General features: G+C 47.4%; 2 protein-coding genes across 2 annotated transcripts in view; one reads left to right on the top strand and one right to left on the bottom strand.

The window, feature by feature from the left end:
* LOC119953774 (dedicator of cytokinesis protein 7-like) overlaps window positions 1-27436 on the bottom strand; it is a 328309-nt gene that overhangs the window by 251505 nt on the left and 49368 nt on the right. Inside the window, 1 exon segment of the mRNA XM_038778389.1 lies at window positions 26806-26968. Coding sequence (XP_038634317.1) covers window positions 26806-26968 — 163 coding nt within the window.
* Window positions 2080-17240, top strand: angptl4 (angiopoietin-like 4). Its single transcript, XM_038778390.1, has 7 exons — window positions 2080-2721; window positions 4422-4532; window positions 5482-5596; window positions 12609-12722; window positions 13351-13446; window positions 14401-14676; window positions 15941-17240. Exons 1-7 carry the CDS (start codon window positions 2275-2277, stop codon window positions 16114-16116), a joined length of 1335 nt encoding a protein of 444 aa, XP_038634318.1. The 5' UTR covers window positions 2080-2274; the 3' UTR covers window positions 16117-17240.

Raw genomic sequence — 27436 nt, 5'->3', positions numbered from 1 at the left:
TATTGACTTGCTTTTCTACAGGTGCCAACTTGCACTGGTCCCAGTGGGAGTCACCTCCATCAGTAGCTCGTTTATGCGGCCAAGTGGCCATTTTTAATCTTGGAGCAAATATTTGACAGAGGAGGCAGGGCAACACAGCCAAGTTTAATCCTGTCCCCACTTTAATCCCTTTCCCACACTCACTGATTGTCCAACAAAGATGACAAAATGGTGATAGTGACCCAGAGCCCAGCCTGATATGTTTCCACTTCTCTGGCACAAAAGCAATTGTGACGGCCCCACCTTTCTCCACCCACCCAACTAAGATCATCTAACCAAAGGAGTCATAACAGAGTTTTGCTTTACAAGAAGAATCTGCCCTCAGCTTTTTCTTGGAAGTAAAACAGGAACAATAACAAACGGAGCAGCCCTAGTTCAGCCTCAGTGGTTCTTGTACCTTGCAAAGTGAGGGATTAAAAAGAGAGCAGAGTGCAGGGTCTGGAGACAAACAAAATAAAGGTAAGTACCCAGTCTGGGTACTGCCCCAAGGAATGTAGGGTGTTTCAGCTCTGGGAGCCTCAAATCCCATAACAGCCACCTCCCACTGTGCAAATCTATTCAATGCGATTCACAGCAAGTTGGATCTGAAAGCAACCAGCAGCCAGCTGGAAATTGCAACATCCCACCCTTTCTCTCCATGTGTAATGTGGTTGGGTCTTATTAGCAAAATGTGCTGTTCAGGAAGCCAACAGTGAACACATAGTTTCAGTCAGACTCATTACTAATAATCATTCATGATATTAACTGTTCAGAAAACTCAGAACTTTTTTAAAAAATGTTTTAAGTTTACAGAAATACAAATTATTTCTTTTAAATCTTTTTGGATCATAGAAACCCTACAGTGCAGGAAACTGTTCTCCGTTGCCCCAATAAAGATTCCAAATTTGTCAAGTGCAAATCTACAGCACATCTGCAACCCTTTTGCCTCCTTGTCCATGAATCACAGTGTCATGCCCCCCCCCCCCCCCCCTTGGGGAACTGTGACTGGCGATGTATCCTGTAATGCTGCAGAGGTGTGAAAATGACTGACCCCAACAGCAAAAGGGGTCAGGAAAACAGCCAGGAACATAAAACCAGAAAATTCCTATCAGCCCAGAACCTTTCCTGTAGGGCATTGTCCCTTTGTCTCTCTCTCTCACTCAAGACCTAACCGTATTCTCTCTTCCTGTCCCCAGTGCCTCCATGCAGCAGATGGAATTGAGATTCTCTAGGGTGACACAGTGGTTAGCACCACTGTCTCACAGCACCAGGGACCCGGGTTCGACTCCTGCCTTGTGTGACTGTCTATGTGGAGTCTGCATGTTCTCCTCGTGTCTGCATGGGTTTTCTGTGGGTGCTCTGGTTTCCTCACACAGTCCAAAGGTGTGCAGGTTAGGTGCATTGGCCATGCTAAATTGCCCCTTAGCGTCCAAACATTACGGGAATAGGGCAGGGGTGCGGGAGTGCTATTTCGGAGGGTTGGTGCAGACTTGATGGGCTGAGTGGCCTCTTTCTGTGCTGCAGTTAGGTATTTGATGATTCTACACAGTGAATCATAATGCGGAGCCCCAAGCCACTGCCAGAGAATAGTTCTGGGGTGGGGGGGAGCGGAGCAAGTACAGGCTACATTCACCCTGATACAGGTGGCTAACTAACGTAACCAGCTGGGGCACCATCTGAGCTTTCTTCAAAGGAACCAGAGCCCGATTAGCCAACCCTTCCCTCCACCATCTCCAGATTCACCAACTCTTCATCAATCCCTAAAATCCGAAGATATTTCTCGTTTTGATATAAACTGAGCAGATTTAATTCTGGAAGTTTCTGACACAGAACTGCTCACTGATCCCCCCCCCCCCCCCCCCAGCCCCTCTCGCCACTTGAAGCCAAACTTCAACAGAGGAACTATCCTGAGGTTTTGAGGGGGGGGAAGGGGGAGGGTGGTTGGATAGTGGTGATTTCTCTGAACTGATTAAACGTGGTGGCTGCAGCCAAGGAGCAGGGGCTTTTTGTTCCAGCCCATTTTCCGTTCTGTCAGCCAGCAGTGACAGTTTAGAGACGCTCCCCAGGTTGGCTTTGCCAGCTTCGTGCTGTTTTGCTGTGGTGGCTAGAGGGGCGGCTCCCAGTTACTGTATTAAAAAGGGGGCAGAGAGGAATCGGGCTGCAGTGCAGACAGGGACAGGACAAGAGATAGCCAAGGAGACGAAGCAGATATATCTAGCTATAGTATACGCGCATACATCGATTGCAAGAGCAAAGATGAAGCTGCCTTTCGCTGGCCCGCTGTGCATTGTCATCTGTGCAGCCAGCTTCACCAAGGGAGCAGCCGCTGACAAGAAGGGCTCTGCGGCCCGGGAGCGCAGGATGCAGTTCGCCTCTTGGGACGAGGTCAATCTCATCGCCCACGGCCTCCTGCAGCTGGGCCACGGCCTCAAGCAGCATGTGGACCGGACCAAGGAGCAGCTGCGGCAGGTCGGCGAGCAGCTGAGCGCCCACAACCGCACCCTGGGCGAGCTGGCCGGCCGCCTGGGCGAGGGCGCCTCCGCTCACCTGCCCCAGGTGTCCGGCAGCCTGCGCGGCCAGGTGGAGGCGATGGAGCGGGAGCGCCTGAGGATGGACAGGGCGCTGCGGGGCCTGGAGGACAAGCTGGGGAGCATCGTGAGCGGGAAGAGAGCGGAGAGTGGCCTGAACAACTACAGCATCCGTGTAAGTCCCAGACTGAGGCGTCTTCACTCTCATTTATCTGTGACCTTTCAGACCATAAGACAACTCTGCCCCTCAAGGGTGCATGCAGCAAGTTAAAGTGTATAAAATGATGAGGGACATAGATAGGAAGAAACATTTCCCCTTAGTAGAGAGGGTGTACATTTAAGGTAAGGGGCAGGAGATTCAGAGGGGATTTGAGGGAAAACATTTTCACCCAGAGGGTGGTTGGAATCTGGAACTCACTGTCTGAGAGGGTGGTGGAGGCAGGAACCCTCACAACATTTAACAAGTAGTTAGATGAGCACAAGAAACGCCATAGCATGCAAGACCACTGACCAAGTGCTGTAAAATGGGCTTAAAATAGGTAGGTGCTTGATGGCCAGTGCAGATATGATGGGCTGAAGGGCATCTTTCTGCCCTGGATGACTCCAACTCCATCCATCACTTAGGTGATCAATATGTGTCTGATGTAAAAAGCATTGTCTGCAGCAGGCTGAAGTAATTTTCTACTTAATATTAAGTAGAACATGATTAATCAGTCATTGCAATTATGCAATGTCAATAAGAATAAATTGGGCTTAATTATCTTTTGTGAATTCAGACTATTTGAGTAAATAGTGGATTGTTAATGGTATCTCTTGTGTGTACATGTTCACCGACATCTGTAACAACCTGTTTAAGCACCAGTGCTAACTCTTTTTAAGTTACAAGAAGAAACTACCATTTGCCTATTACCCTCCTGTTCGGTTTCATTACAGTAAAGGGTGACATGTGTCAGAAATTCTCTTCACTATAAACCAGACCTTCAGAAATTTGATTTACTGCAAAAGTAGCAATCATAAAAAAGTAGGACATGTCCAGAGAGAAGTTGACATCTTAATGTTCACAGATGGGGCAGCAATGATCCCACCCCATTCCACTGTGTACGAGACAGTCGTGCAGTATGTGTGGAGCCTTGTGCGTGACACATTGCTAGCTGTGGTTAAGGGATATGCAGCAGTGTCAGCTCAGCACTTGCTGTAGTCAGCACTGTTCAGCAGCAGTTCAATAACTAAATACATTTACATGAGTTTGCTGTAAATATGGGAAAAGTATAACACAGACTAGCAAAGAGGAGGAGAACATAAGATAACTGACACTTTTTAGCATTATCTGCTATCCCTAACTGGAAAGAGCTTTAAAAAAAACATTTAAGCAAACTAATCTGCACCACAAGATCCCAGAAAGACAAGTGCAAAATGACCAGATACTCTCTTCGATGGTCGGATGAATGAAAAATTATGGCCAGGCAAATGGAGAAAATTATTTAAAATAATACAATAGGATTTATTTTTCATTCACCTGAATGGGAAATTAATCTGCACACCACTCTCTCAATGTTGCACCTCAGTTATCAAAGTGATGAAATCCTAGTGTGGGATTTGAACCTACAACGCTTCTGCTCAAGAGTATTCCTCCAGCTTAACTGAGCTGATACTAAAATCACTAAAAAATTGTTTCTTTCTGATTTTCTGAGGTTAGAGGGATGGGCTCTTAAATATGATTGATCAATTAGTTTGCACTTTGGTTGCGTTGACAGATGTGTGCCTGGATATTGTCTGTATAAAATTGGAGTAGTGTTTATACATTTTTTTTTCTCAGAAATTCTAAACCATAATTTAACCTTTACCAAGCTATAAAATATTCATTTACTTCTGCAGTCCATGATGGAAACCCAAAGTAGAAACATCAATGAGTTGCTGACAAGAATGAAGGACCAGCAGTGGCAGATTGACAAGCAAAGCATTCAGATCAAGATGCTGCAGAGCCAGGTGCAGTGACCACAATTGCAAATATTAAATATGCATGGGGCAAAGCAATGTACATGATCACTGTCTTAAATCTGCACTGTGTGTGTGTGTGTGTGACTAGTGAACATACATGGGCGTGTTATGTGATCAGAGTAGCAAATACTAACCAAACATGGGCATGTTATGTGACCAGAGTAGTAAATATTAACTAGACATGGGCAAAGTGCAATCCATGATCATGATAGATATGAACCAAGCAGGAAAGCCCCGGTCTGGAGTTGCTTGATCTCTACCACAATAGTGGAAAGAGTTCACTTTGGCTTAATACTCCTGGAACCCCGAGGACTCGGGTTCGATCCCAGCCCCAGGTCACTGTCTGTGTGGAGTTTGCACATTCTCTCCGTGTCTGCATGGGTCTCACCCCCACAACCCAAAAAGATGTGCAGGGTAGGTGGATTGGCCACGCTAAATTTCCCCTTTAATTGGAAAGAAAAGAATTGGGTACTCTAAATTTTAAAAAACAATACACTCCTGGAAGAGCAGGGCGGAAGAGAGTCAAAATCAACCACTTTCCAATAACTCATTTCATTGTAAGTGTTAAAATATCAGATGAATACAAAATGGGGCATGGCACTAATGCCCTACTATAGTATTGAATGGTCTGCCAGGATTCACAGTCTAGGCTCACTGCAGAAAATGACTTGGGCAAAGTAGCAGAGTGCCAGCGTGGAAGTGTACACTGTGCACAAAAAGGAAGGGTGAAAGCTGAAACACGCAGCGCTGTTATACCGAGCTGTGGAAGCGCACTCATCGGGAGCACAGGCAGAGGCACTGTTATCGATCCAAACGATGCTTTACTTAACTGGCTGATCTATCCGGTGTGAAACTATCTTGTGGTGTGCAGGTCATTCTGAACTGTAATAGTGGGTAGTGAGAGGTAACCTTATCCTGTCTGTTCTCTCAACTACAGCTGCAAGAAAGCAAACTACAGCTTAAAGAGGGTCCGCATTGGAAGTCGATTCTCAAACGAAGAGCGGAAGCATTTCCTCAAACACATAGCAGCATGGAGCCTAAGCCAGCTGACAGTAAGTACACCACTTCGATTGAAAAAACATGCAGTAAAACTCAGATCAAACTGCAGGTGAAAAAGTAATAGAATCTCCGATCACTCTTACTTACAGCTACATCTGATCTTTTACATAATGGGGGTTTGTAACTAAAATGAAACCACAAGCCTTCAGGTTTACGAGCTTATTCTAGTCAACTATTTCGTGGAGTGCAGGAGGAGGCCATTCAGCCCATCGACTCTGCACACCATCTGAAAAAGCACCCTACCTAGGCCCCCGCCCGATCCCTGTAAGCCCATCTAACCTTTTGAACAATTAAGGGCCAATTTAGCACGGCCATCCACCTAACCTGCTATTAAGAAGTGAAATCGCACATTGAGGGAAAACTCCACATCATTATTCCAAGATCTCTGAGAAGCAAACCACTCCCGACATGTGCAAAGGGCCCGACACGCACGTGAACAAATGCAAATACGCAAGAAGTGACACAAAGACTCATGACACTGAATCTCCACAGGTAACAAACAGCTGCAAAGTGTGTTTGAATCTCCTTAACCTGGGATTTCATGTCGACAGATGTCTTCTGCACTGACGTTAAAGCAGAACGGAGAGCCAGCTGGACTTTGAACATTCTGTGCAGAACACAACAGCAAATGGAATGTCTTCCTGGCTGCTAGCCAACTAGGGGAAAGGGCACATGATGAGTTCGAGGCAGAGAGCAAGGCAGGCAAATTCCTTGGAGACCCTTAGCCTTTAAGCAGACTGACTTTAAACCCTCTCTACATTCTGCGAATGGTTTAGTTTTAAATAATTTATTGGAAAAGATAAACAAAAAAATTTTCTTTTAATCCATGAATCTAGGAGCCAGAACATTAGGGAGACTAGCGGATCAGTCATGATCCCTGCTGCAGGTCACTAGTAAGGAATGAGGGCAGATATCAAGCAAAGACATGATCAGGCTTGGCTGTGATTACCCCCATAGTTGAACATCCCACTGGCCATCTTTTACAAAGCCTTAATCATAGAATTTACAGTGCAGAAGGAGGCTATTCAGCCCACTGAGTCTACACCGGCCCTTGAAAGAGCACCCTACTTAAGCCCACACCTCCACCCCTATCCCAGTAACCCCAACTAACCTTTGGACACGAAGGGGCAATTTAGCATGGTCAATTCACCTAACCTGAACATCTTTGGACTGTGGGAGGACTCCCGAGGCCGGAATTGAACTCGGGTCACTGGGAGCTGTGAGGCAGCAATGCTAACCACTGTGCCACAGTGCCTCGCATTGTGTTTGAGGCACCCTTGGAGGAAAGGAAATTGAGGGGAGATTTAATAGAGTGTACATGGTTATGACAAGTTTGGATAAGCTAGATGAAGAAAAGCTGTTGGTGTTAGCTGACATACAAGGGTTAGGATGGAAGATGGGATGGATGGAAGAACTTTTTTTAAGGCAGCGAGCAGTAATGACCTGGAACATCCATGTTGGTTGATGGAAGTGGAGGCAATCATAAGTTTCAAAAGCGAATTGAATGGGGTCTCGAGGGGCATAAACGTGCAGTTTCAAGAACAAAACAGGGGTGTGGGACTGGCTGGATTGCCCTAGACAGCTGGCACAGGTTTGATGGGCTGAATTACCTCCTTTGCTGTTCATTATGGAGGAGATGCCCCACAGGTTGGCACCTTCAGGGTGAAACCATGGTGGAAAAATAAATGAGCGGCCGGGCTTCTCTTTCCCCACTCAATTATTATACCTCTATAAAAATGAATAAAGGTGTGGGACCAATATTCAAAAAGCAGGATTGAGAATTAAACATTAGCAGGGGTGGCACGGTGGCGCGATTGTTAGCACTGCTGCCTCACAGCGCCGAGGACCCGGGTTCGATCCCAGCCCTGGGTCACTGACCGTGTGGAGTTTGCACATTCTCCCCGTGTCTGCATGGGTCTCACCCCCACAACCCAAAGATGTGCAGGGTAGGTGGATTAGCCATGCTAAATTGCCTCTAAATTAGAATTTTTAAAAAAAAGAATTAAACATTAGCAATAAATAGCAAGACCGGGCATTAAATGCTCGCACTAAACTGCAGGATTGTGAATTCTTCAAAGAAAAATTAGGTTAACTTTCTGGGCATGGAGCACAAAATCAGCCTTTTGCCCCCAGATGACGAGGCCTCTTTGTGCATTTCCTATTTTCAACTTCAAACCTCGAACGTTTGTCCCATTTCTTGTATCTTCTTTTAACCGGGGCTATATACAGTTTTAAGGCTCAGCGTACAATCATTCCAGCCACGCTCCCAGTTCTAGGCAGGCCTCGTGCTCTGAGGCAGATCACTGTGTAAGGCGGTCCCACTGAATGTTTGCTGACCATACTCTGATAGGGCAAAAACAGAGAGGGAGGACGGCTCTCCCAGACAATGGGCCGTTCAGGAATTTCTTCCGAATGAAACACAGCAGCTGTGGCTGCCGGCCAACTGGGTGAAAGTTGAATCCGCTGCGAGCTGGCCACAAACTGAGAGGAAATATTAAAGACTTTTATCTGCAGAATAGGAGGGAACCTTTTAAGCATTTTGTTTTTAAAATAAAACTTATGTGTGAGTAACATGGCATGGGGCCAAGTGAGTGAAAGTTGAAGAGCCCATTCTGTAACGACATCCCAAATCAAGCCTGGACTTTTTGTGGGCGGTTGTTTTCTCTGTACGATTGCTTCCCTCATGCAGAAGTTTTTTCTCTCTCTCTCCCTTTTCAATTCTTCCCACAACACACTAACCTTTCCCCCACTTCCGAACCAGACAGCTAATGTGTGTCAAAAGTGAAGACACTGACACCGTCATTCTTCACTAGAGGGGCTTAAGCTTACCATTTTCTCAGATTTAACATCACGGGGAAACTCTTAATAGTGATCGCCACTCAGGGCCCAGAGAGTTTTATCATCTGGTTAAGTCCCTGGATTGAATAGTAAATCACTGCCCTTCAATTTGACCAAACTTAACTTGACTGACCACCTTCTTTTCAGTAGGTAAAATAATTTACATTTTATCCCTCTATTGTGACCTACAGAAAAGAACCCAGTAACTAATCTATCATAATCTAAAATGTTTCCATTCTATCACTGGAGGGTGAGTTTAAATATTTATGGAATATAATGTCTAGCAACAGGAGTAGTAGGCCATTCAGCCCCTTGAGTCTTCCTCCTTTCAGCATTTTCTATAACTCCAATCCATTTATCCACTTTTGTTCCATTTGCATTGAAACGCTTGAGGGAAAGCTGGCAAATTCCCTATCTACACACACACACAAGCTGACACTCACCCCCTCCACAAATCCTATTGGAACTGAAATTTCGGATCTGAGTTGTGCATTTTATGTTTCGAAACTGAACTTCCAACGCTGACTGGTGGCACAATGGTGAGCACTGGTGCCTCCCAGCGCCAGAGACCCGGGTTCAATTCCAGCCTCGGTGCGTGTCTGTGTAAAGTTTGCACATTCTCCCCATGTCGAATTGGGTTTCCTCCGACAGTCCAATGATGTGCAGGTTAGGTGGATTAGCCAGGCTAAAATTGCCTCTTAGTGTCCAAAGATGTGCAGGTGGGGGAAGTGAGCCCGGGTTGGGTGCTCTTTCAGAGGGTCGGTGCAGATTCGATGGGCTGAATGGCCTCCTTCTGCACTGCAGGGATTCCATGGGACTGATCATCAAAATACATTAAGAAGTCTTACAACACCAGGTTAAAGTCCAACAGGTTTGTTTCCAACACGAGCTCGTGTTGGAAACAAACCTGTTGGACTTTAACCTGGTGTTGTAAGACTTCTTACTGTGCTCACCCCAGTCCAACGCCGGCATCTCCACATCATCAAAATACATGACATGTAGCTTGAGTTGATTAATAATTTGTTTACTAAGGTTGAAACGCTGATCTGCCCCCACCCCACCAGTTTTAGACACAATCACAGACATAAACTGGAACTTCATTAATTAGTAAAGGAACCAAGCTGATGAGCCCCTTATTCAAACTGGATCATGAGTATTTTAAACATTTAAGCTGTCAGATTCATGCGATCATTCAAAGCACCTCCTGACCAGGCTATTTGTTAAAAAGCAGCAAAATTGTTTAGTGAAGTCGTTGAATCTGGAACAGGGCTACACTGTGTTCTTAATACAATTTGGGCTATGCATTCCCTGTACAGCAGATACACAACACTCCCTTTTCCATAGTTGGGGTACTGAGAGCTGGGGGTCAGCAAAGCCGGGGGTGATGGGCAAGCCAAACCAGAAAAGGACAGCAGAGTTATGGTTGAGCTTATGTTTTAATGTGCGTACAATTATGGAGTTCTACAATGGCCTCTGTTAAGGGTGGAAGCAACTTTTGTTAGAGGTGGAAATGGGGCGTTGCAATACAGAGGAATATAGGATTGGAAAATCTCTGGGTAAATAAGATACCGATGTTGGAGGTTGGTATACCCTCAGCCTTTAAAACAATTGTACACCATACATCCTTGGCTATCCGTTCATTATGCACCACATCAACATCTCACATCCTGCAGTATCTATTCCAGGTTTCTGTTTATCTAGCATTACTGGTAAAAGCTAGGAAACAAATTGCTTCAAGACACTTAAGCGTCAAAGACATCTTGCTCGAGTTATTGCCACTGTGAAATAAAGTGCTGAGCAGACGGTCCCTGTGTCAGAGACTGCTCTCAACAGGGAGTCAGAGACTCAACAGGGAAACTAGCAACAGACGCTGCATTAAAACAAGAACAAACAAACACAAAGGGCTCAGTGAATGTCAAATACCTCGAGTGGCCCAGTGCTCTCAGATTAAGCCCGGAGGAATGCCTGACTGCTTCTCCAAGGAGAGGCACCAAAGTTTCCCTGGACAACTAGGTAAAAGTTCATGTTTACTTCAACTTTCAGAAAAGCCCCAGTGGAGACCTCCTAATCCTTTCACCTTGAACAACACTGAACTGCTTCTGTTACAGCTTTAAAAATAATGTAGCAAAAACAGCACAGCTTGACCTGCAGCTCAGACCCAGAGCATTACCTAACAATCAACAAGATTAAAACTTGGCTCTCTAACTCAGACCTGCAAATTTAAACAAAAAGCGTGTGGAATTTACAAAGATGTTCAACAGAGTCAGCATTGAAGTGCTGAAAAACTCTTGACTCACTCTTGTCCACTTGTGGGAGAGATTTAAAAGCAGGGGTTGCTTGTTACTTGGACAACCAGAGTAAACAAAAAGAGGATCCAACGACAAAATGAATAAAAATAATTGATGAGATTTTTAAAACAAAATATGATTCCTCACAAATCCAATTCAAAAACTGTGAAAGCTTTATGTTTTCTCCATTAATTAATTTCAATAAACCAGTTGTATCAAAAATGCCGGGCTGGGTTAAAATAATCCAGGACTAAAGATAGATAGGAGGTCTTGAGGCGCAGTGGGTAACGTAATGCCTCTGAGCCAGGAGCTCCGAGTTCGAGTCCCAACTCAGCACCTGATGGTCAAGGATAGCGTTCATAACGTGGCCAAATGGATTGAGTGTGTCAACCTCCAGTCCATCCAACATGCGAATGAACCATGGAATTCCTACAGTGCAGCGGATACCATTTGGCCCATTGAGTCTGCACCGACCCTCTGAAAGAACACCCTAACCTAGGTTCCCCATAACCCCACCTAACCTGCACATCTTTGGACTGTGGGAGGAAACCCACATAGATACGGGGAGAATGTGCAAACTCCACACAGACAGTCACTTAGGGCCGGAATTGAACCTGGGTCCCTGGTGCTATGAGGTAGCAATGTGGCACCCTGACTGGCGGTCAAAGAGGGAGAGACTCCCATCAGCCACACTTGATGTGGAACAGCACCGGCACCCCCCCCCCCCCCCCCTCCCCTCCCCCCACACACACACACCAAGCTACAAGCCCCTGGTGACAGACTAGTGACCTCTTTCAGGAATTATTAGCTATGGAAACAGAGGAGAGTCTAGAGTTGGAATGAGAAACGTCGAGCTAAGTTTATCAAAGTGCGCACAAGCTGTGTTTATTCACTAATGCTCGCACTCATTGACTCACACTTGTCTGAATTCACAGGCGCTTACACACAAACGGATGGGGGAGTATTTGGGTGGGGAGGACATATCCCCAGGCTCATAGTGTTGTGGGGTGGAGGTGGTGGTGATAGGAGCTTCTCCCAGTAATTGTGCAATGCTCACACTTACTCAGCCATTGTGACACTCTCATGCACCCCACCCCTCGAATGTGGAGCTAGTAGTAACCTAATAATCTTTATTAGTGTCAACAAGTAGGTTTCCATTCACACTGCAATGAAGTTACTGTGAAAATTTCCTTGTCGCCACAGCGACGCCTGTTTGAGTACACTGAGGGACAATTCAGAATGTCCAATTCACCTAACAAGCACGTCTTTCAAGGCTTGTGGGAGGAAACCGGAGCACCCAGAGGAAACCCATGCAGACACAGGGAGAACATGCAGACTCTGCACAGACAGTGACCCAAGCCAGGGTCACTTAGCATTGTGAGGCAGCAGTGCTAACCACTGCTGTGAGGTGTTGAGCCTTTTTATTACAGCATGAGAGCTGAACTTTTAACAGTGGCGCAGATTTTAGTGAGTTGGCGGTGTTGAGTTGCCAAGGTTCAAAGTTCACTTCGTCAGAAAAAACTGCCGTTCTATCTCACAAAGAATCTAAAACTTCTCGCTTCTGATTCTGTTTGGAAAGGGCGAGGGTAAAACTTAACGTATTTATAAACTATAAAACTTGCCCTAATCTCTCCTTAAAGATTCATAAAGAAAAAGTCAGAGTCTCGTCTAATACTTTGCGCCTTTTGGAACTGAGAATAATGAAGAAAGCACAGCATGAAACCAGAATCCTTTTGTTCCATAGCCCTGCCTTGAATTTAATAACTTTTATCTATAAAGTACTTTGAAACATAGAAGAACATTCTGAAACACAGCAAAGTAAGTTTGAAGAAATCCCCAAAGCCTGATGAGTGCACACTCTTATTTTGTTTTCCTGCAGAACTTCCCTCTGACTGCCACCAAGTATTCCTGGAAGGACAGAGAACCAGCAATGTGTACAAAATCCAGCCAATAGGCTCCCAGCCCTTTGAAGCATTCTGTCAAATGACAGAAGGTAAGAATTTGGATATTACTGGAGAGCGAGTCTGGGACTCTCGGGAAAATGGGCTCAAAGGTCACAACATCTCACTGAGGTCAGGGGCCAATGGTATATTGAAACCGGACCAGAACCACTTCCTGGAAATCGGGTGAGGGGCTGTTGTCGCTCACAGGAATGGGGGCGGTGGACAGCACGCTGGCGCAGTGGTTAGCACTGTTGCCTACGGTGCTGAGGAACCCGATTTCGATCCTGGCCCCGGGTTACTGTTCGTGTGGAGTTTGCACATTCTCCCCGTGTCTGCGTGGGCTTCACCCCCACAACCCAAAGATGTGCAGGGTAGGTGGATTGGCCATGCTAAATTGCCCCTTAATTGGAAAAGAAAAAATTGGGTACTCTAAATTTATTTTAGAAAACAGGAATGGGAACGGGGCCAGCCCCAGTTACTCCTGATGACCAGGCTGGGGCTATTGAGGGGAACCAGGGGCAGTGGGGACCAAGAGGAAAGACCACAGCTGCCTGTAATATGATCCTGGGGTGGGAAGGAGCTCCTTGTGGAGTCAGCACTCCTCTTAGCCTTGTCAAGTCTAATGGCTTCATCATTCTCTTGAACAATGAAATCCATGTAAGTTTTGTCTTCCAACAGAAGGTGGCTGGACCGTGATCCAGAGAAGGAGGGATGGGTCCGTGGACTTTGACCGGCTCTGGCAGGCGTACAAGGACGGATTTGGCAACCTTACTGGTAAGCAGAATTCAGCAGCGTTTTGCTTTGAGACTGTGTTTTCTCACCAGGCGATAAATGCATCCCTGCTTAAAAAGTGGATGAGTGATGAGGACACCATTGTGCTGTGTCGCTGCCTCCTGGTGGGATATTCAATGACTTCAGGAGAAGAAGCAGCAAACAGGGACAAAAACATAGACTTCATGATAGTTGTAAAATATGAGCAAATAAATCTCTCCAGTAATTCGGTGATCTACACAAAGAATCAACTTGCATTAGACAGTGCCATTTACTTCTGACTATCCCAAAGCTTTTTGGAGCTGACGATTTCTATTCACTGTTGTAAAAGTAGAAAATATTCCAACAATGGGGTGTAGTAGCAGAATGGTTATGTGACTGGATTCAGAATCCGGAAACATTACTTCAAAGTCCACCACAGCAGTTGGGGAATTTTAAATCAGTTAATTAAATAAAAATATGGAATTGAAAAGCTGGTCTTTGTAATAGTGGCCATGCAGCTACGGGACTGACGTAAAAGTCCATCTGGTTCACTAATGTCCTTTAGTGTGCAAATGTACCCTTCAGTTTGGGAAATAAATCTGCCCCCTTACCTGGTTTGTGACTCTGGACCCACAACAATGTGGGTGACTCTTAACTGCCCTCTGCAGTGGCCACAGCAAGCCTCAGTTGCCCAGAGATGGCCATTAAATGTTGGTTTTGCCAGTGGTGCGGACATTCCCGAGAATGAATTAAATAAAGCCATCGGAGACAATTTGCAAACAGCAAGGCTCTGCAAGTAGCAATGCTATAATCAGCAGCTAGCCCTTTTTAGTTATGTTAACTGAGGAATGAATGTTGGCCAGGACACATCAGTGAAAAGTTAGAGTGACTTTCAAAAGACAATTGAAGACAAAAGAATAAATGGAATTCTGCATTCTGTTCTGATCGGATTGCATCCAATGTTCTTGATTTCAGGTGAATTTTGGTTGGGTCTGGAGAAACTTTATACCATTGTGCGCCAGGGTGGCTATCTGCTGCGTATTGAGCTGGAGGACTGGGCGAATCACACTGAGCACACAGAATATCCCTTCAGCCTTGGCAGCGAGGCCACTGACTACACCATGACCGTCAATAGCCCCATTTCCGGAAACCTCAAGAATGCCATTAGTGAATCGAGCGGACTGGGCTTTTCAACTCGAGACCAGGACCATGATCTGAAGTTCAACAAGAGCTGTGCCAAACACCTGACAGGTCAGTCCTGAGGCCAACCCAATAAATGCACAAATGTTAAAGCAACAGAGCATTCCTTCCTGGTCCTCCTTGAGAATGTGGCTCACAGGCATCCATACAAAAACAGGTTATGTGGAGAGAGATTGGATAGATGCTGACATTGTTCTCCATAGAGCGGGAAAGGTTAGGGGTAACCTAATAGAGGATTATGGGGAGGTTTGATTAAAATCGGAAGAAACTATTACCTCAGAAAAGTGAGCTGTTGACCAGAGGCCATAGGCTTAAATTTATGCAAGGACAGTTGTTACAATCTAGAAAGAATGGTGGAAGCAAATTCCAGGAGAACATTCAAGGGTCAATGGACATATCTATGAAGAGGACTAGTTTGTAGGATTATGGGGGGGGAAAAGCTGGGGTTAATTAGGTAGCTCTGCTGGCACAGACATGATGGGCTGAATGGCTGCTCTTCAGATTCGATAATTGTGTACAAGAGCACCAAGATAGTGGAGATTGGGGAAAGGGAGGAGGCCAACTGAAGTCAGCCATCCAAACATGCAGTGGGAGCAGAGACTCTGCACCATAATGTTGGGAGACACTGGGTGGAACTTTCAGGCCGTTCACACCGATGGCGATCCCCAATGCCACTGGTTTCCCGGCGGCAGAGGGTGCAAATAACGGGAAAACCCATTGACAGCAACGGGAGCAGATGATCCAACCACTGGCCAATGGCGGGCCACCTCAGCTGCTGCGGAGAGGGTAGAAAATTCCACCCGCTGTTTCTGCATTCCCCTTGGAGGTCATCAGCAGCTTGGAACAGAGAGAATGAATCGACAGAAACATCATAGTCAGAGGCCTGATCCATCAAACTCCCAGAGGGGCAGAATCCTGGGCATAGATCTACTAGTGTGTTGGTGACTTTAAAGCAGTAGACCATGCCCATTGGGGTCCCGGGACCTGCCTGTACCTTTATTTGAATAGAATGTGAGATTCTCAAAGGGTGGACTCTGTCAAGCCAGTTGAATCCCATACATTTGAGAGTAGGTTGGTTTTGAGACTCTTCGACATGTCTCTGAGTTAGCAACGGGTTCCTGCCCAGCAATATCCCCAAACGCTCTCCCATTGGTAATGGGTTTTACCCCACCCCAAACTTTGGTGAAAGGTTCCACATGCATCAAACACACAACAAACTTGACAAGTAAACATTTCACAGGAGACGTGAGCAGGCTGAAGTGGCTTTTTTTTTCTTCCATGTATTTACAAGGCCTCTCTCTCTTGACTATTGCAGGTGGATGGTGGTTTACCACCTGTGGACAAGCCAACCTGAACGGCAAATATTTTGCCAGCAAGTCCCGACAGCGGCACGAGAGAAAACAGGGAATATTCTGGAAGCCCTGGAAAGGTAGAAACTACCCCCTGAAAACCACAACGATGATGATTCGCCCGATGGAACTAGAAGCATAAACGTCAACAGCTCAGATTCTGGCAGAGACTGTGAGAGTGAGAAAGTAATAGAGAGGGAGATACAGAAAAGCAGTCACTGTTTACATCTGGGATGAGAATACAATGCAATATTCTAAGGAAAATGGATGCACTGACTAGAGTCTCCAAACATGTATATTTTATCTGTTTATGCAACAAAAACAATGCAGCAAATATCCCAGGATTAACGGCTGAGCTATGCAAAGTGTATTGAAAGCCCACAAGCCACTCTTAAGCAGCTATTAGTTTTCTCTTTGAGTGTTTTTGTTTAAGTTCAGATACTAGAAAACTAAATTCAGCAAACTTCTGTTAAAAAAAAAGTTGGTGAGCTCCCCACCCTGGGTGATCAAATTGGGAAGATCCTCAGTTTAATCTCCACCTCAGCTCTAGTAATTTATTTGTACTTCAGCAAACAGTGTGTTACGCCCCTGTCAGTGCGTGCACTACAGAGTTACCAAATCCGTGGATATCTACCCAATATAAAATGCCCGATGGGGCCCCCTGAAGAGCCAGTCCAAGACTGCCAGAATCAAATCAGCAACACGCTGCAGCCTATCGAGCCTCATTGGCTCTGAAAGGGACAAGTTTCTACCATTTCCCCTGTTTCCCCCATAAAGCTGCTCTGCATTTTGCTCCAAAATAGAGTCAAACAGATGTGTAGTTTATGGTGGAAACTCTGCGACAGAGGTAGATGCAGTCTTGGCTCCGGCATGAATCCAGAGCGAATGAAGCCTGGATTCGGTTGCCTCCAATACCATTGCCCCTGTGCCCTGGTCACTGTTTATACCAGTTTCACTGTTACACTTGTAGCTTGATTCCTACCCAAAGGAATGTGTCCCAAGTCATATTGACTTTATCACGTGGCTAGTGAATAGCTTCGGAATCGAGACTATTAATTGTTTCTTTTTTTTTTGCTTTCATGTATTTAAACAGTTAATATTCCAAACCCGCCTTTTGTAATTTATGAAGGCTCGGCTTCTCCCAGAGGGGAGCATGAGTTGGTCTCTATTGTCTGCTGTACATAACCTATAAATCCTGTTATTTTAATATCAAATGATTTCCTTAATTCATATTTTTGTCTAAAAAAAACTATTCTTTGGTTTAAATATTTGTCTGGTCTATTTGTTTATTCCTACGGAGAGTGGTTTATGGTGTCTGATCAGGCGACGGTCATGTGTAGGAACATAGGATTGCTGGGAGAACAAAAAGGATAAAGGTAAACCTATTTTGGCTTCCACCATCCTCAATCTATTGTGCACCAGAGATGCTGAAGCTGTTGGCTAATCCTAGTCACCAATTTCTGTCGAATAGTCTTGAACAGAGCCGATCAAGGGGTGATGGAAACCCAGCAGTCAAAAAGGTTCTAAAAGCACCTCTACCAAACACATTTACTACGTGATGTGTCTAAAATCACTCCTATAGTCTACCTCTAAAACGTTCCCTTTGAAAGTAACCCAGTCACAAAGCACAAGCTGGTAAAAGGCCAGGCTTGATACGGAACACACTTACTAAACCACTAATTTCCACTCTGCTCAGGGGATTCCAAGCAGGAAGTCACAGAGGCCATGGGGACACGGAATAACAGTAGGCAGTATGTGTCTTTGGGACATAATCACAATGCAAATCAACTTAATTCCAAGCCTTCGTTTCACCAATCCTTAGAGCCACGGGTGCAGCAAACAACACCAGGGCTCCTTTCCAACACCTCCATTTAAACATCCTCTACATTGAAGAAGGTCAGATGGAGAGAAGGGACACTGGTCTCTTGTGTACTTCATTGTTGCCTCCAACACGGATGTGTTCATCAGAGCCTGTGTGTTGGCCACTCTACACTGTCCTGCCATGAGTAGAACACCAGTAAGCCTGCCGTTTATCGCCGAACCGCAGGTGGTGATGGAACTTCTTGATTGAATACCTTGCTAGACCAACACCAGAAGCCAATTGAGTCAACCACATTGGCATGGGACCAGAGCAAGAGTAAGGATGACAGGTTACATTCCCTAATAGAATTAGGGAACTAGTTGGGTTTTTTTTTTAAATTCAGATTACCCAATTATTTTTTCCAATTAAGGGGCAATTTAGCGTGGCCAATCCACCTACTCGGCACATTTTTGGGTTGTGGGGGCGAAACCGACGCAGACACGGGGAGAATGTGCAAACTCCACACGGACAGTGACCCAGAGCCGGGATCGAACCTGGGACCTCAGCGCCGTGAGGCGGTTGTGCTAACCACTAGGCCACCGTGCTGCCCTACTAGTTGGGTTCTTAGGTCAACCTGGAACAGTTGCACATTTCAGAAATATCAGTTACGCTGTGCTGTGAGACCAGCCAATGCTGGGAGATTATGGGCAAGCTTCAGTGGCCTCGCCGCTCCCGACTTGGTGTCAGGACAAGGCTGTTGAATCTCGCGAGATTTGCGGAAAACTAAGTGTCTTGCGAGAATCAATGGAATCTCATGCGATGCCGTGATCTGAATCTCACCCTCAATGGGTGTGATCTAGATCCTTTATTTAAATACCTGGATGCCAGAGTCACCGGGCCCACGGGACTCACCGGCTACGTCTGCGAGACCTCACCATGCGCCATTTAGCACTGGTCCACACAAACGTGGACCAGTAGTAACGGTATTTGGGGGGATGGGGGCCTCCCAGGCCATTGGAGACTCGGGGATAGTTGGGGACAAGGCAGGGCGGTACCCTGGCTCTAACTTGGCAGTGCCAACCTGGCAGCCAGCCCTGGGGATCGGACCTGGGGGGTGTTCCGGGAAGCCTCCCCAAAGTTGGGGGGTTGAGGGAGGGGGGGGTCAAAAGTGGGTGTGTCTGAAAAGAGGGCAGGGGGGGAAAGGAGATCAGGGAAGCCAGTCAAAATGGCGCCCCAATCTGCGAGGAGCCTTTCCTCGCCAGCAGGAAATCACTAATTGAGGCCTTGGCGGTGAGGAATTTCTTGAGGCCAAAAAAAGGCAAAGTTGCGTTGGATAGCGGGATGTTTCGTGGCGCTGCACGTACCGAGAAACACCCCACTAAAAGCGCCGTTCAGCCGACTTTAACAAATTAGCTGAATCGCGGCCTATAAATCCACTGGTCAAATGAGGAATATTTCAAATCAGTTTGAGAGCCAAGCTGAAATTTGAACATTCAGGTTCTCACCACAAGGTGGCAGAAGCAGACTTAAATGCAATAGGTGCTAGCAGCTAACTGATGGGAATAGAGGGACAAACCAGCCAGGTTCCTGATCGTCATACAGTCACACCCACTAAACATTGTCCATGAGCGCAATCTAGCGCCTGTGCCTGACCGGAGCAACTCGGCAAATAAATCTCTTGAGGACCCAGCTCGCCATGCCACGTGAGATTTAACAGGACATTTGGCAATTTTATATATCACAGTGAGCAGCTAGTCTTGCTTTAATATGCACCCGCCGGATCTACCCGAGGCGTTGGGATCAAATTGCTTAGAGACCCTAGGTAAATGTCGTTAAGCACGGATTGCCACAAAGGGGGAAACCAGGTGGAATGGTACTTGGTGTAAGGTCTCCAAGGAGATTGGAGGACCCTGGGTGATTGGACTCTGGTCAGGGTGGTACCTTGGCACTGCTGATGCCACCCAGGCAATCTGGCAGTGCCACCTGGGTGCCAGTCTGGCACTGCCAGGCTGGTGGTGCCTGGGTAGCATTATGCCCTGCACTTAGGTGGGGGGCTTGGTGACCCTCTGCATTTGGTGTCGCGATCTCTTCCTGAAATTAGACTCAGTGCAGCCTTGGCCGGGTGTTCCCCACTGAGGTCCCGAAATGAAACAAAGTCCCGATAGATAACAGGGTCTTTCTCGGCGCTGCAAGAGCCGGGAAATACCCGGCTAAGCACGCTCGATACGGGACTCTGCTTCATTTCTGTTAGATCACACCTCTTGTGAGGAAAGGGTAGGCATCATCAATGGTACTTCAGATGGTTAGACATCCTGTCAGCGTTGACAATTTGGGTCATACACACTCAAGCCTCACACTGATTGGCTGTAGTGCCTCGCGAGATCTAACCCAATCTGGCGAGACATTGTGATGTAAATCTGGCACATTGTGGGCAGGATCACTTTTTAGCAAATCTGCATATTAAAGGGAGACAGCTCGTCTCACTTTAACGTGCAGATTCCTGAGGTACCTGAGGCATAGGCTCTATTTTCTTTGCCACAGAGAGAGCAACATTGTAGTGTAGTGGTTTGCACAGTTGCATTCACAGCTCCAGGAGTCAACAGTTTTACATTCAGCTTCCATGTCCCCCTGCCCGCCCCCTGGTTTTCCGGCTGGAGGCAGTCGGCCAGTAGGAGGCAGTGGTCAGAGAAGAACACCGGCTTAACGTCGGTGGACCTGACCGTGAAAGCACGGGACACAAAGAAGAAGTCTATCCTGGAGCGGACGGACTCGTCAGGCCGTGACCCTCCGTCTGCAGGGTTGCTGAAGACGTCGAGCAGCTTGGCGTCTTTTACCGTTTCCATCAGGAGTCTGGACGTAGCGTCTAGTTTGCTGTCGGCTCTGCCGGATCGTCCAGCTGCATCGATGATGCAGTTGAAGTCATCGGCCAGAATGACCGGCTTGGAGGTGGCCAACAGCAGTGGGAGTTGCTGAAGGACTGCCAGCCGCTCACTCTTTACGGCCGGGGCGTACACATTAATGAGTCTGAGAGGGGCGTTTTTGTATTTGACGTCTGCTACGAGGAGGCGTCCGCCCACCACCTCCTTAACGTCGGAGATGGTGAAGTTTACTCACTGTAGCAGAATACCCAGGCTGGAGGAACGACAGTCGTTTCCTCCTGACCAGATGGATGGCCCGTGGGACCACCAGCTCGACCAGCGCCTGTAGTTGTTGAGGTGAGGAATCCCACACTAAACTGTTTACTCCAGAGAACCTCGAGGAACTTAAAAGGGATTACAAAGGTTGGAGAACCGTGAATCCCCTCTTTGAGTCTCCACATCTCTGGTGGGAAGCAATCAAGGGGAACATCAAAAGGTTTTTCATCCTCAAAGGCGTTCAAAAGGTGAGAGAGAGACGAGGGGCCATGTCTACTTCCAAAAGGTGCACAGAGAGACCTCTGTGATCAGCAGCCTCAAGGAAGAAGATGGCTCTGTAAAGACATCACAGTCTGACATCCTGGGGATCAGTAAATCCTTTTATGCCGAACTGTATGATCTGAAGCCAACAGAACGCACTGTTTCCCAGACCTTCCTATCGTCTATCACGGAGGTCTTGGGCTACAGCGAGCGGGAAAACCTGGACAAACCACTAACTCTGGACGAGCTGACAAAGGCCGTCAAGTCCTTTGAGACGAGTAAAACTCCCGGAAGCAACGGCTTACTGGCTGAGCTGTATTCGACTCTGTGGGACTGGATGGGCCCGGACCTGCTGGAAGTGTACGAGAGTATGCTTCGGGACGGCAGTATGTCAGAATCCATGAGGAAAGGCATCACCACCCTCATCTACAAGCAGAAGGGGGAAAGGTAAGAAATTCGAAATTGGCGACCCATTTAACTGTTTAGAATTTAGAATTTAGAACAGAACAGCACAGAACAGGCCCTTCAGCCCTCGATGTTGTGCCGAGCAATGACCACCCCACTCAAACTCACGCATCCACCCTATACCCACAACCCAACAACTCCCCCTTAACCCTACTTTTTAGGACACTACGGGCAATTTAGCATGGCCAATCTACCTAACCCGCACATCTTTGGACTGTGGGAGGAAACCGGAGCACCTGGAGGAAACCCACGCACACACGGGGAGGACGTGCAGACTCCGCACAGACAGTGACCCAGCCGGGAACCGAACCTGGGACCCTGGAGCTGTGAAGCATTGATGCTAACCACTATGCTACCGTGCTGCCCTATTGTTGAATGTGGATTATAAAATTCTAGCCAAGGTCATCGCCAATCAGGTCAGGTCTGCTCTGGAGTCGGTGATCCACCCTGACAAGACCTGTGTTGTACCCGGCAGGAAGATCTCTGATAGCCTCGCGCTGCTCAGGGGTACGATCGCCTCCGTGCAGGACAGGAGGGTGGACACCTGCCTCATCAGCCTTGACCAGGAGAAGGCTTTTGAAAGAATATCACACACCTACATGATGGATGTGCTCTCCAAAATGGGGTTTGGGGAGGGAATTCGCAATTGGATCAAACTGCTCTACACAAACATCTATAGCGCAGTCTCAATAAATGGGTGGGAATCAGAAAAGTTCCAGATCAAATCTGGAGTCAGGCAGGGCTGCCCACTCTCCTCTCCCCTGTTTGTGTGCTGCATAGAACCTTTTGCCGAGTCCATCAGGAAGGATCCGGGTATAAGAGGAATGACGATCCCAGGCAGCGGAGGCGTGCAAGTCAAGGCCTCCCTGTACATGGACGATGTAGCCGTCTTCTGCTCAGATCCTGTGTCAGTACGCAGGCTCTTGAATGCCTGCGACCAGTTTAAACTGGCCTCGGAAGCCAAGATAAACCGCAGCAAGAGCGAGGTCATGTTCTTTGGGAACTGGGCCGACCGATCCTTTGTCCCCTTCACCGTCAGGTCAGATTACCTAAAGGTGCTGGGGATATGGTTTGGAGCGGCTGGGGCGTGCACCAAAAACTGGAAAGCACATAGCCAAGGTAAGACAGAAACTGGGCTAGTGGGAGCAACGCTCCCTCTCCATTGTGGGCAAAACCCTGGTCATCAGGTGTGAGGTACTCTTGGTGTTACTGTACGTAGCGCAGGTCTGGCCCATTTCCCGACCCTACCCCGCAGCAGTCACCCAGACCATCTACAAATTCATCTGGAGATCCAAGATGGACCGTGTCCGAAGGGACACCATGTACAAACCTCTGGATAGGGGAGGGAGAAACATACCCAACGTCTCCCTCATCCTGATGGCCACCTTTGTGTGCAGCTGCATCAAGCTGTGCGTGGACCCCCAGTATGCAAACATCAAGTGTCACTACATACTGAGGTTCTACCTGTCCCCGGTGTTACGAAGGATGGGCCTGGCCTCATTGCTGCGGAACGCTCCAAGTAGTTGGACCGTGCCATACCACCTGTCCCTCGTGGAAAGATTTTTGAAGAAAAACACCTTTGATCACAAGGCAATGAAGCAGTGGTCAGCACGTAATGTCCTCGAGGCCCTCAGGGAAAAGGAGACTGTGGAGGACGTTGGATGGTTCCCTGAGCAGACTGTCAGAGTCATCTGGCAGAACGCCTCATCACCAGAACTTTCAAACAAGCACCAAGACCTAGCTTGGCTGGTGGTGAGAAGGGCCCTCCCTGTCAGATTCTTCATGTACACCCGAAGGCTCAGCGCCGTCGCATGCTGCCCTCGGAGTGGCTGTGGGAAATGAGACGGTCACCCACATCCTTGTGGAATGTGCCTTTGCAAAGAAGGTCTGGAGAGAGATGCGGTGGTATCTGTCAAGGTTCATCCCGAGCAGCTCTGTGACACAGGACTCTGTGCTCTACGGACTGTTTCCAGGGACACACACCGAAACAAATATCAACTGCTGCTGGAAAGTCATCAACTCGGTGAAAAACGCTCTTTGGTCTGCCCGAAACTTCCTGATCTTCCAGTGCAAAGAACTGTCCTTGACCGAGTGTTGCAGACTGGCACATTCCAAGGTCTAGGACTACGTTCTGAGGGACGCACTCAAGCTTGGGGCAGCTGCCGCCAAGGCTCAATGGGGAAAGGCCACTGTGTAAGGTCTTACCACCAAATGTACACCGAGGGGCTAGTAACATAGAACATAGAACATAGAACAGTACAGCACAGAACAGGCCCTTCGGCCCTCAATGTTGTGCCGAGCCATGATCACCCTACTCAAACCCACGAATCCACCTTATATCCGTAACCCAACAACCCCCCCTTATCCTTACTTTTGTTAGGACACTACGGGCAATTTAGCATGGCCAATCCACCTAACCCGCACATCTTTGGACTGTGGGAGGAAACCGGAGCACCCGGAGGAAACCCACGCACACAGGGGGAGGACGTGCAGACTCCACACAGACAGTGACCCAGCCGGGAATCGAACCTGGGACCCTGGAGCTGTGAAGCATTTATGCTAACCACCATGCTACCCTGCTGCCCCAAAGAGCTTTAACAGTGTAAAACCCCTCGGTCCGGGTCATTAACACTCCAATGTATAAAAGAAACATGACGATGTAAATATTTAAGAAAGAATTGTAACGTAAAGAGGGATATGTGTGTAAGGTCATCCCGATTGAATGGAAGAAGGTCAAGGGAATGTGTAACTTTGATGGAAATGTACAGTCAAGACAATTTGAAATGTTCTGTAATGTTTATTATAGATTTTATGAATAAAGTATATTTTTTGGGAAAAAAAGTTGCATTCACAGCTCCAATATCCCAGGTTTGATTCCTGGCTTGGGTCACTGTCTGTGCAGAGTCTGCACATTCTCCCTGTGTTTGTGTGGGTTTCCTCCAGGTGCTCCAGTTTCCTCCCACAGTCCAAAGATGTGCAGGTTAGGTGGATTGGCCATGCTAAATTGCCCTTAGTGTCCAAAGATGTGCAGATTAGGTGGGGTTACGGGATTGTGGGGATAGGTTGGAAGTGTTAGGGTGCTCTTTCCAAGGGCTGGTGCAGACTTGATGGGCCGAATGGCCTCCTTCTGCACTGTAAATTCTATGATTCTACGATTCAACCTCGGGTAAGCCCCGTTCAGTACTGGTCTCCACAAACTGGTACCAGACAACACTCTTAGGGGTCTCCCAGGGTATCAGAGGCCCCCAGTTGCATGCCCTTTGGGCAGGTGGCACCCCAGCACTACTGGCACCACCTGCTACTGGCACCACCAGGTTGGCACTGCCATGGTGTCAAGCTGGCATTTTTTACATGGTGGCGATCGGGCTGAGGGTGCCCTGTGTGGGTGTTGGGAGGGGGCAGGGCTGTGTGTTGGGGCTTGAGGATGTGTCGGGGGTCGCTTTGGGGCTCCAGAGATTAGGATGACATTTTTAAATTGTGTCCCAATCTCGCTACACTGAGGAGTTCTGGCGAGAGGAGCTTCTCAGTGCACAAAACGGGGCTATGTGTGGCCTCGCCCCAGGTTCCCTGCAAAGGCCCCCTATCTAATACAAAGTGCTGTTTTATAGCTATGTGTTTTCGCCGCCCGCTATGGGACTTTGTTCCCATTTAGTTAAATCCCGCCCATAAAATACCGCCTTTCTCCCATCTGTCAATTTATGATCCCAAAGTGGTTGAAAATCTGGCAGAGAAAGCTGTCAAGGCAGCTGACGAGTTGTCCTCCACTTTTCCCATCAGAGACAACACTTCAAAAAGAACATAAAATTCTGCCCAATGAAATGGCTGGAATATAAAAACACTCTGAGGCGATGCTCTCCGTACACAGCTGAGTTCTCACAGTGGAGTCAGAGCTCAGAGAGTTTACGCACTCAAAATGTTAATGTGATCGCGATCGTAGGGCCTCATCGCACCCATTTTGGGATGCAACGAGGCCATTAAATCTCATGGGAGACTCTCGCAAGATCTGCGACACTCGGGACGCCTCAGGCCTCACGATCTGGATATTGCCCTCACTGGGCCGGATCCAAATTTGGATATATAAGTGAGCAGTTAGTCTCACTTAAATATGTCTGTGCCGGATCTCCCAAGGCCCAGGATTGAACGCCCGCAGCTGGGAGACCTTGCCGTGAAGCCCTTTAGCACTGGTCCACACAAACGGGGCCAAGGCCAGAAAAAAAAAATCCATTGGATAACAGGGTTGTTCAGGGCGCTGCAGGCACTGAGAAACACCCGCTTAACGTTCCTAAAACGGGACTTTTTTTTTCCCCCCCATTAAATTGCGCCCTGTTTCCTTCTCCACAGATGCTGCCAGATCTGTTGAGACTTTCCGGTATTTTCTGTTTTTATTTCGGGTTTCCAGCATCTGCAGCAATTTTGCTTTTATTTTACTGCATTAGCGATTTTACAATACAAATTTTCAAGCACATTGGAAAAAGAAAATGGGAGAGGCGGACCCACAATGTCACGATGGCAACGCAGACACGGAATGAGCCCCCTGTGACAGCAGCCCCTGACTAAAAGGACGTCCCGATCTGAAAAAAATACAAATTTAAAAAAGGATCTCTCCCCTTGAAAGAGCACCCTAACCCAGGCCCACTCCCCTGCTCTATCCCCGTAATTCCACCTAACCTTTAGACAGTCAGGGGTAATTTTAGCAGGGTTAATCCACCTAACCTGCACATCTTTGGATTGTGGAAGGAAACCGGAGCACCCGGAGGATACACGCAGACACGGGGAGAAAGTGCGCCCCTGCATTCCTCCACCTAACACCCCCAGGCAATTACTAATGGAATTCAGCCATTCTCAATCATGCCAGCAGCACCTCACAGCACTGAGGACCCGGGTTCGATCCCGGCCCCGGGTCAATATCCGTGTGGAGTTTGCACATTCTCCCCGTGTCTGTGTGGGTCTTACCCCCACAACCCAAAGCTGTGTAGGGTAGGTGAAATGGCCGTGCTAAATCGCCCCTTAATTACAAACAGAATTGGGTACTTTAAATTTTAAAAATACCAGCAGCACTCTCACACCTTATGGGCACCACAACAGAATCATGCTGCTTCAATCTGTTCCATCTGTCACAGTTCAGAATGATGAAACCATCTGTGAATAAAGGCTGCAAACTCCCACTTACCTGTACATTGTGTGTGGAGTGGAAAGCCCTGGCAGAGGGAATTCTAAAACTTCCAAAGCCAGCTCTGAATTCTCACTATTTTGTGACTTTAATTCCAGAAAATCCGGGGTTAAACAAAAGGACGGGGTGTCTTTAACAGCGGTCACTTCAAATCGAAAAACACCTTTGATCGAAAGTAAAGAATCTTGTTAATGTATCTCAACCCAAACCAGTGCTCAGCCCATCCAACAACCACATTCAATCCATCCAACAGCTACATTTAACCCATACATGCAGTGCACTGTGCTGTGCAGGATCCCCAAGGGCAAGGCACTATAATGTAGAGTGTGAAATTCCCAGGGAGTTGACGAGGGTGGGGAGAGGATATGTTACAGAGTATAAAATTCCCAGGACCAGGGTTGATGTATTGATGTGTCACAGAGCGTAGATTGGCAGGGGCTTAGATGTATTGGGTGTGGGGATATGTATTAGAGTGTAGGTTGGCAGGGACTGCGGTATATGGGGTGTAGGGTATGTATTGCAGAGTGTAGGTTGGCAGGGACTGGGGTGTGTGGGATATGTATTACAGAGTGTAGGTTGGCAGGGAATGGAGGTGCGGGGGGGATATGTATAACAGTGTAGGTTGGCAGGG

The sequence above is a fragment of the Scyliorhinus canicula genome, chromosome 18 (assembly GCF_902713615.1).
Source record: "Scyliorhinus canicula chromosome 18, sScyCan1.1, whole genome shotgun sequence".
Lineage (NCBI taxonomy): Eukaryota > Metazoa > Chordata > Chondrichthyes > Carcharhiniformes > Scyliorhinidae > Scyliorhinus > Scyliorhinus canicula.
Note: the sequence above shows the minus strand (reverse complement) of the source record. Positions and strands in the feature narration are given on the sequence as shown.